Below are 11,976 nucleotides of genomic sequence, written 5' to 3' on the forward strand. Positions count from 1 at the left end.
CAAGAAATGAACATTTTTGTTTTCTTGCAGCTCACTGTTTCCCAAAGAAGTGACCATGGTGACACTAGTGGACCTTGAGCCTGGAACCGAATACACAATCACTGTGGCTGCACGGAGAGGCAGACAACAGAGCACCGCCGCTTACAATAGACGCCTTTACAGGTAAAAATTACATAGGAAATTGGATTGAATTCGTCAAAGAATTAGCGCAAAAGTAGATATTTTTTTCTTCATCACCTTCAAATGCTGCTTAAACACCATTTTCAACGTTTTCAAAAAGATACTCCTCCAGCTCCATCCAAGCTCCATAATGAACTTGAATGGATTGTATAATGAGGTGGTTTGTGGAGGTAAGGCTACTCATACCAGAAGAAAATCAAGACCTTAAAGGACTTTGAACAAGTAATTAGCCACGGGTAAATTATTCTAGTCGACTAATGAGGCTTTTACAAGTGTTTTCTAATTGTGCCTCTGTTCTGCATCTAAAACGATTTGTGTTTAGCTGTAAATCCTTTTCCAACACCACCACCGGCCATTCATTCTTGTGTTTAAGCAACGGTACTGTGACTCACAATCAATACTTCAATGTTTCTCCTGATGTTTTAACAAAACAAAAAAAACTGTGACCACCGCCATTTTGACTTGTACAAACGACGTTGTCATGGTGACGGGCATGCGCTAACCTGCTGTCGGATCTGTGATTTGTGTGGACGCTCTCGACTGTCATCCTTCGCTCCTCTTTCTTTTTTTCTTTTTTTTCTCGCTGGACTCATCACTGTCATCGCTGGAATCACCATCTCATTTATCTGATAATGGGAGTAGATTCTTTACCTCTTTAACCATCTGGAGCGGTCTGAGCGGAGACAATAGTGAGATGACAGATTTTAAAGAACAAGAATAAGGGAAAGTAATTGCCCATAACGCTCATGTCAACTTGTCACTTGGTCAAATTGGCAACATCTGTCACCCCGGTATTGACGTGAACTCTTCCTACACGACCGTTCTCCGACTCAGAGTGTCTTGAAGGCTCCTCTGGCTTTGCTTTAAATGCGTAAATGACCTAACCTCTGAAAGAACAATAGTAAAACACATCTAAATAGTAGCCTGATCATTTAAATGCTCTTGCCTCCTTCTCTGTTATTAACACTTTTAAAAGGTCTCTTCACCCAAAGTGTTTTGAACGAACTGAGCAGCAGAAACAGTCTGACCTTCATCTGCGCAAAAAAACATCTCTAGCAGTCCAGAATGTAGTTTTAGTATTCAACGGAGCAATAAAAAAACAAAAAACCCATAGGTTGGCAGTGCAATTCTAGCTCCCACTGGTGAATGTTGTCATTGTGTCCTTAGGCAAGACACTTAAACTCACCTTGGCCTGAGTGTCTGTGTACACTAGTCCTTAAAGTAACGTGATTTGAGTTCCTAGAAAGTGGAAACATTTTTTATTTAAAGCTCAAATATCGTATTAGTTTCATCCTTTCTGCTACGCACGTCATAGAAATGTGCTAACAATAGTGCATGACCTTACGCTTTCAACTGAGATAAGCAATGAGGATTTACATTCAGCTAAAAATATTGAGAAATTGATGACCTGTCTTTAATCAGTCTTTCAAAATTAATCAATTTTTTTACTCAACAGAATGAATTGTGTTTCTTGCAATCTCAAGTAATGTCTGCTTTTTGCTTTTTAATCACCATCATAATTTCAGTTACGTTTTATTTTAATGCCACATAATCTCATTATTTCTGTCTTTTATGACCAATTAAATCATTACTGGCACTCCATTGTGCTCTAACCTACCTCATTCAAGATTTCACCCAAGGCCAATTTTTCTCAAACTGTGTAATAAAGGACCCGTCATGGCCGCCCGGACCGCCTACATCCATCACTGACTTCCTCCTTTGTCATCTTCATAACAGCAGCACATTTCCTTTTCTTCTTCTCTCACTATTGCTGCTTGTGGTCAGCTCTTTTATGCGTCCTTGGCTGACATTGAAACCTCCACTCCTCCAGGAATCAGGCCCGTAACTCACCTCTTCCTGTCAGAGGTGACTTCAAACACCGCGTTGGTGGCCTGGAGCTCTCCAGCGCCCCCTGCAGACTTCTTCATTCTCAGCTACAGCTCGGCCGATGGGACCGACACCTCCAAGGACACACTAGACGGATCCAAGACCAGGTCTCTGGTTCAGGGCCTGCTGCCTGCGACAGAGTACACCATCAGTTTAATCACTATACAAGGAGACTCTACCTCGGAGCCTATTACAGCCTCTCTCACCACAGGTGAGCGGACAGCAGCCGTCACGAGTTCAACAAGTCTCATACACTACACAGACACTTTTACCAACAAAGTCATTACATGGATCTGAAAATGATTTTATTATTCCTTTAACCAATATCACCCCTACAGAGTATCCACACAGGCTGCTGCTTTAAAATGAAGTTGCTTTTTCTGTTTAGTGGACCAAGGATTTTACCACAACAATCAAACAGTTCATAAAGAGGTTCAAAAGATTCTGCAAATTTGAGTTTCGTGTTCAGTCTGCTACCGTTGGGTTAAATATTTGGCAACACACTAAAACAAGTGATATAAATCCTCTAATAGTATATATTTACACAAATACAAGTTTTACCAATGGTGCATAGACTTATTATTTCCCTAAACTTGTCAGGATAATCGTTTTCCTTGGCACTCCAATAAAAATCTTTTCTGGTTGTTTGCCAAAGCAACTTCATAATGTTTGTTTGAAAATGAAATTACTTTGGGAAGCATATGTCTGCTAGACAGATGATGCAGTACTAATGATGTATTCTTCAACCAAAATCCATGTTTGACTATTAAGTGCTATCTCCATAACGCTGTGTGAATGTGTTTCTGCTGATGACTTCATATGCAGCTTTACAACAGTGACCCTTTTATAGAAAAATAATAGCTTTTTGTCTGTGCTGTCATAGTTTGCTGCAGCAGCTTTCACAGTCCGTTCTAAATAATAACCTCATCCTTATTAGATCTAGTGCAATTGGATGTTAAAGATGTTAGCTAGCTTATAATGTAGGTTATTTCAGTGATTGTTTTTGATATGTAGTCTCTTCTCTGTTCCCTTTGATGTAAATGTTAAGCCCCTCACAGTCTTACACCTTCATTGTAAACAGACAATGGCCCAGTTATGTCATACGTGAATGGGTTTGATGCTGCGTGGCAGCGCACAATATCTCCCTTTTGATTTCGAGTATTCTTTCATTCCTCGCACAGAAGGCCTGACTCGCAGGTCAGGATTAAACAAATAAAAAAAGAGATGCTGTTTTTTCCAGTAGAAAGAGAAATGAAAGGAGAAAAATAAAGCTGAGGAGACAAAGAGAGAAGTCACCATGGATGGATATATTAGTGCTGTGCCAGAGCCAGAGACACCTGCGCAGTTATCTGATTACTCTGCTCTTTCTATATAAGAGCCTTGGCAGCCTTGAGCCACACTGCTGTCTCCTCTCATTCTCCTGCACATAGTGATAAGCAGGTGGACCGCTCTGGATTGGGGAGGGATTTTGAGGCACTGCGCTGCACCTGTCTGTACAATATCTCATGCATTGATTTTGGAGTATTTTTAGAAGGTACTTTACAATTTCCCTTCACTTATCTTTTCTTTTTTTTTTTACCCATGTCAGTTGCACAAAACAAAATTGATCTTAGTCCTAGTAGCTGCAGTAGTAGAAGGACACTGCCTGGCCAAAAAAAAGGTCACACACTCTAATATCTGGTTCCGCCTTTAGCTTTGATTACGCACACATTCGCTGTAGCATTGTTACGATTTGCTTCTGCAACGTCACAAGATTTATTTATTTCTTGCATTGATGATGGTCAAGTCTGACGCTGCACAAAGCTTCTCCAGCACATCCCAAAGATTCTCAATGGGGTTAAGGTCTGGACTCTGTGGTGGACAATCCATGTGTGAAAATGATGTCTCATGCTCCTGAACCACTCTGTCACAATTTGAGCCTGATGAATCCTGGCATTGTCATCTTGGAATATGCCCGTGTCATCAGGGAAGAAAAAATCCATTGATGGAATAACCTGGTCATTCAGTATGTTCAGGTGTCAGCTGACCTCATTCTTTGCTGAACCTAGACCGGACCAACTGCAGCAACCCCAACCTATTTGCTTAGTTAAATCCAGGTTGCGACTTTTTTTTTTTTTTTTTTGGCCAGGCAGTGTATATTGACATGGCAAGGCAAGTTTGTATAGCACCAATCGGACACAAAGTAATTCAAAGTGTTTTACGGAATAAGGAAGACTTTAAAATCACAATACAACAAGTCAAAACATAAATAATCACAAGTAATCATCATAAAATTAACATTAAAAGAGACGAGTGCACAGTTAAACAGAACCATTTTGAGCCTGGATTTAAACATTGAGGCGACAGTAGCTCAATTAAGTCTCCACTGACCCAGGTTGGCGGTGCGATTCCAGCTCCCACAGGTGAACACTGTCGTTGTGTCTTTGGGCACTTAACCCACCCAGTCCCAAGTGTCTGTGTACACTCGTATAACAATGTGCGTGTGAATGAGTGGTTCTTTGCGTGCCTTAAAGTGGAAAAGCGCTGTATAAAAATGTGCATAAACGGGAGAGACATATCCGGATCGGTCGTTATAGTCGGAATTTCATCATGAACTTTCATTATAATCCATAATCTCAATTTTCAAGGTCACAAAATATTTTAGAATTACAAATATGGATTTGAACAAAGCTATGTATAATGCACAAGAACATGTTTCTGTCCTAAAGCCTGTTCAAGATAAATGTGCTTCTCGGAGCATTTGCATTCCCACCATGATGGATTCAAGCCCTGGGGTCGCGCGTGTAATGTAATGTAAATGGAATCATATAGTCAATATTGTCAGGGAATTGTTCTATAAGTATATGCTTCCACAGCCAGAGGTAAATTATAGAATTACTTTCCTACTTTTCTGTTGTGCTCTTTTGTAAATTATACATCCGCAATTACATAACAACTGCTGAATTCTATGCAGGAAACGTTTAATTAGATCTGAGCTTTGAATATAAATGGGACAGCTGCTCATTCAGATTAGCAATTTTCTCTTGAACATAAGATCAAGGCATTCCCCACTTTTCTTTTTAAGTCCTGATTTCTTGTCCAGCTCTACCCCATTTCTATTTAGCACAAGGGACCTGATATCTTTTAATTACTGCATTAGCCCACATTGTTTTGGCCATAACCTTTCCGTCGTCGCTCTGTCCGTCATCTCTCGAGCCACATAAAACAAAACGCGAGCAGCAAGGGACTACTCACCAGACATGGCTCCCTCACAAACCTATTGCCTCTCATTGTGTTCTTATGGCTGGATGATCAGGCTTTTCTTGCAAAAAAATTCAACCACTTCCTGAAATACATTTGCACAATCGTACTTACACGAAGCACAAGGTTTGTTTACGTAAATGGGATGATGGGGGATTAAAGGTGTAGAAAAATATCGAGTACAGATAAAGTCGTCTTAGTTCAAGAGGAATAAGTCTTGGGATTACATAAATTTAAACTTTTTCGTTCTACTCCCATACCAGCACTTTAATTAAGTCTGGAAAATTCGTAGTTCCTGGTCTGTTTTGTTGTTCAAACCAATAATTAACTGTCAACTCCTGGACATTTTCCTGGACATTTTCACATTTTTCGTCACTATATAAACATTACTTACTGCGCCTGCCAAGTTTACGTTATCACTTTATTATAATATGCATTAGTTTGGATATTATTTGGCTCTTCTTTGTCCTCTTCCAGGTACAGACCCACCCAAAGTGCTGCTGGTGTCTGATGTGACGGAGGACTCTGTAACGCTTTCCTGGATCACACCACTGGCTCCTTTCAAACACTACAAACTTTCCTACCTGTCTGCCCAAGGTATCATACACATTCAAGTATCAGTTTGCTGTTTAAGTGGATATGACATGTCACTAAAACATAGTTAACACAGTAATTTGACTTCCTGGTTACACGGGGAGCAGATATGACATACACCAGCAGTCAAAGGTTTGGATACACCATCTCATTCTGTGTTTTTTCTGTTATTTTTACTTCTACATGTTGTTGTTGGTTTTTTTTCTCAAGCCCCTGAAGAAGAAAGACTTTGTGGTTTATATGAGTTGAAGAAGTGGAAAGAAGTGAAGCTATTTTTTATTGTTTTGTCCATTTTATGATGAATTTATAGATCCTTTATTTGATTAAATGTTCACGCTGTGCCCTGATATGTTCTGGTGTAATGATGACACAACATGAAATAGTTGTTTAAATTAATGTTTATAAGTTGGCATCATGTCTGTGTAACGTCTGGAAGAAGCAGCAGATGAGTTTGTTTAAATGAGTCTATTGGTGTTTGTGTTTTATTGTATTTTGTTAATGGCGTCTTATAAACCCATTAAAGGGATCGGCATTATTTGTATGCAAGACACAATATAAAATAGATTCAAAATCATGTTAAAACAAACAGAATACACCAGATATATGAAGTAAGATATATGGAATTATGGAGGGAAAAAAGCATTCTGCAAGGCTGTCAATCAAACCTGTCGCTAACGCTAGTGGGAGCGACCTCGGGGAAAGAAAGCAGCTGATTTGTCTCTTATTAATGTTCATATCTTGAGTTATGGTCGCAATAGTGAAATAAAAACCCCAGGATCATGTAGAGTTGATCAATACGAACAGCTTAAGATCAAAATGACGAGCCTGACAGCACAGATACAGACAGAGGGGCAACACTTTTGTTATCTAAAGTTTGGAGTCAGAATCGATGGAGCCAGAAGCGCACCCATAATCATTTCCTATTTCAAAAGTGGCAGCTAGCACATTAGCTATGTCCATTTATATACTGTATACAGTCTATGAATTCTGTATATCTTGCTTCATATATTTGATGTCTTTCATATGAATCTAAAATGAAGAAAGTAGTAAAAAGACATTGAAAGAGAGGGTGTGTCCAAACTTTTGACTGGTACTGTATGTAGAGATAACACCACTGCAACCATTTTTGCGAAGTTAATGGTTAAACTGACAGAAAAAAATGTGACTGTGATTAAATTGTCCATGCATTTTATACGGAATTTTCCATGTTGATGGCAGAACAGGGTACAGTTGTCACTCGCTATAACGTGGTTAAGCTTTCGCGCTCTCGCTTTTTGCTGATTTATTTAGTACAATTTTTCATACTTTTTTACATCGTATGAACGTGTATTGTGTTCTGCGTCCTGATTGGCTAATTGACTGCAGACCATTGTCCATCAGTCTCCTCGTGCCGTGTCTCTTGTACAGTACAGAATGTGTTCAGACAAATTTACATAAATGTTGGATCGCAGTGTGACTCTGAAGTGCTGTATGTTTGCTAAGTTTTCTCCCCGACAAAACCCACAATGTTGATGAAACGTTCTGCACCGATAAAGGCGCCTACGAAGGTTTGAACTTTGAGAGAGTTTAAACGAGAGAGAAATGTGAGAAAATGTTAATGCCTGTGTGAGAAAAGTGTATAAAGTGTGTGGTGAGGGGTTTTACCGCTGCATAACTTATAGAATAATTGTAAAAAATAAAGCTGATACTTCGCGGATTTTGCCTATTGCGGTTTATTTTTAGAACATAACCACCGCGATAAACGAGGGACCACCGTATTCAGTTTTAAAACTCATCCCTACTTTCCGTATTTTTGTATTGTATTCTTTTCTTAACAACTGTACAACTTTAAAACTATGATAAATATTTACCACAGACACTATCCCACCAAGCCAGGTAATAATTTAAAAACACAACAACATGAAAACCTGTTATGTTCCCTAAATAGCTCTAAACTCACATGCTGTACACACACTGGCTCCTTGGTGTGATTGTGTTCTCATATGTGTCGTTGTGTGGTGCAGGCCGGGAGGACAGCATGGTGATTGACAGTGATGTGAACAACTACACCTTGTCCAGTCTGTTCCCAGCCACGGAGTATGAGATCAGTCTGACTGCTGTCCGTGACAACCAGGAGAGCAAAGCGGTTAGCACATCTGTGTTTACAGGTAAGCAACGCATACTATTCAATTGCTCACAAAATATTACGCACATATTTACGTTCATTTTTGTTACTTTTACTGTAACAAGAGCGTAGCGTAGGACAGCCGAAACCCCGCTATAATTAATATCTTCTCCCTTCATACGCATGCACCTCTGAACGCCTTTGTCCTTGTTTGGACTCCACTGCACTTCATTAGCGCTTTCCTTAATAGCCTCGGTCTCTGAACTTTTAAGATAGCCTTGAAACACAAGTTTGAGAACCACACTTTTTTATCATTTTCAGATAGCTCTAGCCTTTGTGGAAGCGCTAAGATTAACACACTCTCCTGGCACTGTATGCATAATCTCCAGTGTGAGAGATGAGGAGCAAGCAGGAGAGCTTTGGAGAGGACAGGACAGGAGGGAACCGGAGAAAAGAAAGTGTTTGCATGCCAATGAGACCTGATTCACCGAGAGCTGCGAGGTTCAACCATCCAGCCCAGGGAATAAGATGCAGTAAAAGTCCTTTTCTCTCACTTTCACTTAACTCCTCGGAAAATGTTATCTGCTTTTTTAACAACCCCAGCACACTCAGCAAGAGCAGAGGCGCTGGGACTGTAACAGCTTGAGCTACTTTAGTATCAGCCTTGTTAGAAATGGTTAATAGCATTTTCATTATAATATAAAAAGCATGACAAGGGACATGCTAATACCATTTTTAAAATGACACAAACAGGGGACTGGAAGAGTAATCCACTTGGCAAAGGATGTAATGGCTTGAAAAACAAGGCCTTTGTTATTCATTTTACAGTCATGTAGAGAAGGACTGAAAATGAGAGAAGTGTGTTTTATTGTGCTCATTTTAAAAGGAAATGGTATGAAAGAGAATTTGGTGAGGCTTGGAGCATTTGGTAGTGCTGGGCAATATGGGCAAAAAAGATAATTTCTTTACGCACTGATCAAGCTTTTCAGTTCATTTTATCCTTCCTCCAGACCAAGTGCTTCTACAGCAAAAGTCAAACCTTGAACCAAACTAAAGAAGCGCTGTCTGTTTTCTAAACAAAATATTTTAGTTTCCTTCAAATCATATTTGAGAGCCCTCAAATTTAGGTCAAATGAGTAAAAGTGAAAACATGTATTGTATCTGAATATAGTTGATTAGGGGACATTTATTGTATTTTACTGCTAATGTCAATGATAAAGTGTCTTATAATGTAATCGTAATGAAATGTGGCGTTTAATGTTAAGATTAATGAATTTGTACATGATCCCTGACAAATAAACAAAGAAAGAAAGAAATAAGATGCCACAAAGCACCTGCATCTGTATCTACCCACCGTACTGTAATTACCCCCAACTACTAAGTTTCAAATGACATCAGAACATTCAATAGGCCTGTGATGGTTAATACAGATGAGGGCAGCTAAAATTAATAACGTTCATGTGCAATTGTTGTAATATAGTGAGTTAATAGTTCTAGTTACTGTTAGAAATAATCATTGGTGAGATTGCCCGGACAGATGGTTGGATATTTCGTGGAAAAGTACAATATTATCATTAGGAAAAACTGGTTCTTGACCTCCATCTGGGAGTATGAAATCATTACATTTGAGAATCTAAAAATTACTAGTTATTCTAAAAAGTCTCACTCCGGGCTAGAGATGTAGAGTGCAAAAATGTCATGTAATCATTGTTAAAAAATAAAACATATGAATGAAAGTCCACTGCCTGCAGCAGTGAAATGCAAGATCAATATCCTGCTTTGCAATTAACAAGATAAAAAAAACTGCTTAAATACATAATAAATATCTGAAAATGTCTTCTGTAACCGCGTTTTACCACATACAGTATAACCTGACACCCTGCCCTCTTGTTTTTTGTTCATTACGGTGAGGATTTAGACCTTTAACCTTTCGTATCCTCATACCAGGCTTCAATTTTCTTGTGTCTTTGTATCGAACAATGTGTAAGCCCCAGTCAATCCCAAATCCCTGCTTATCTGAGCCAGGCCATTTCTATCCTGTGGTCAACTGCTGCTGCCTGGACCACCTTGTTTTCTATTGATTAGGTCTTCACTCTGTGTACAAGTGCTGCCAGAGAGGGGAATGAGGTTTCACTACTGCACCGTCAAAGGGCGGCCTATTGATAAGTGTTGTATGAGCTGAAATTCAATAAAAAAATAAACATGGGTTGTTTTGATAAAGATATTTGTATTTAAAATCACAACAAAATATTAAAAAAACACCCACTTCATCATTGTTGAAAACTAGAGAGCCATCAGTTGAGAGATCTTTGCAAATCAGACCAAACACTTGTCACAATGGCTTGGTGCCACGCTACTATCTCCCCACTCCCACAAATCACCAGATTATCTTCCACACTCACAGTGGCAAAATACAAGCCAAATGAGAGGTTTCTTCAGAACTTCAGAATAACAGAATGAAGACTGTGCAGCACTTGTGCCATCTAGACCCAGATAACGATTTATTTCAACCACCGCAAAGCAATACTCAAGGTTTGAATGCAAAATGTCTCTTTTTAACATAGTTTATCAGGCTGCAGGGCTGTTCTCTCTCTACAAATGAATGCCAAAATAAGACGTCTATTGCTGAAAAAGGCCCATGGGAGATAGCTGTTTTAAGATTACTTTATATAAATGTACGTATCTCTTTGAAAACGTAGCTTGAATCATCCACAAGAGGAGCTCCAAACGCTCTGTTCCACCTTGTGATGACTTAAAAGAGTAGCCTTCAAGTTAAGAGCTACTTTTTACCTTTGTTTAGTACAGGTTGGAAATTCCAGGGTTGAAATTATCCAGATGATTCTAGTGAAGGTGTGTGGAGCTTAAAAACACAGTGGAGCAGGTGGAACACAGTGTTTTGAGAGAAGAACTCAGCCTAAATATGCAGGATTTGTAGGTTAAATATGTGTGAATGAAACAAAACACAACTCCAGGTCTGTTTTTGATCAGGAAACAACATTATAAAATCAGAAAATAGCATAATATTGGCTCTTTAAAGAACTCAAGAAGTGTCAAAACTGTCCCTTTCGATGCATTTTAAAGGCTGCATAAACATTTATTTAAAAAGATTCTTTTTCCAGACAAAGGTTTAGTTTGTTTTGATACCTGAAAGTTTCGACTGCTCACTAGTGGACTTCCTCAGAGTGGTCGTGTGATGTTGCTGATTTCAAAAGGTTTTAAGCAACAAACAAATCTTGGTCTGGAAAAAGAATCTATTAAAATAAATTAACGGATGACCAGATGAACCTCATTGGACTGTTGCATAAATATGTTGATTTGTGAAATACAAGCCAAATGAGAGGTTGTTTCAGAACTTCAGAACAACAGAATGAACAGTCAGAAGATCAGAAAATAGTGTAATATGGGCAAAACTCAATGCATTTTAAATCTTTATTTACGACATACAAACCAAATGAGAGGTTGTTTCAGAACTGCAGAATAACAGAATGAAGACACTGTGCAGCACTTGTAGTAAACGGTTATCTGGTTTCTAGATGGCACAAGCAATACTCAAGGTTTGAATGCAAAATGTCTCTTTAACACGGTTTAGAGAGGCTGCGGGGCTGTTCTCTCTCTACAAATGAATCCCAAAATAAGGTGTCTATTGCTGAAAAATGGCCCACGAGAGATAACCGCTTTAAGACTACACTATATAAATGTATGCATCTCTTTTTAAAGAATTTGCCCATGAAAACGTAGCTCGAATCACCCACTAGAGGAAATTCAAAATATGCTTTATGAATAATTTAATGCTGGAGTATTTCACAAATTGGCTTTTTCAAATAAACAACGAAATGAAAGTGCTTGCAGGATTTGTCTGGTGAAATAACCAAATGTAATATGAAAGCTATGAGCATGAAGGCATCGAAATAATTATCTAAAAAAAAAAAAAAAAAAAAAAAAAGTTATTGCAGTAAAACATATGCTGTATT

The 11,976-nt window shown here is 38.8% G+C and overlaps 1 protein-coding gene across 1 annotated transcript in view; it reads left to right on the plus strand.

The window, feature by feature from the left end:
* Nucleotides 1–11,976, plus strand: part of LOC117385507 (tenascin-R-like) — a 50,169-nt gene that overhangs the window by 35,987 nt on the left and 2,206 nt on the right. The window contains 5 exon segments of the mRNA XM_055228602.1: nucleotides 31–142; nucleotides 144–162; nucleotides 2,012–2,278; nucleotides 5,785–5,904; nucleotides 7,905–8,048. Of these exon segments, the coding sequence (XP_055084577.1) occupies nucleotides 31–142; nucleotides 144–162; nucleotides 2,012–2,278; nucleotides 5,785–5,904; nucleotides 7,905–8,048 (662 nt within the window).

The sequence above is a fragment of the Periophthalmus magnuspinnatus genome, chromosome 17 (assembly GCF_009829125.3).
Source record: "Periophthalmus magnuspinnatus isolate fPerMag1 chromosome 17, fPerMag1.2.pri, whole genome shotgun sequence".
NCBI lineage: Eukaryota > Metazoa > Chordata > Actinopteri > Gobiiformes > Gobiidae > Periophthalmus > Periophthalmus magnuspinnatus.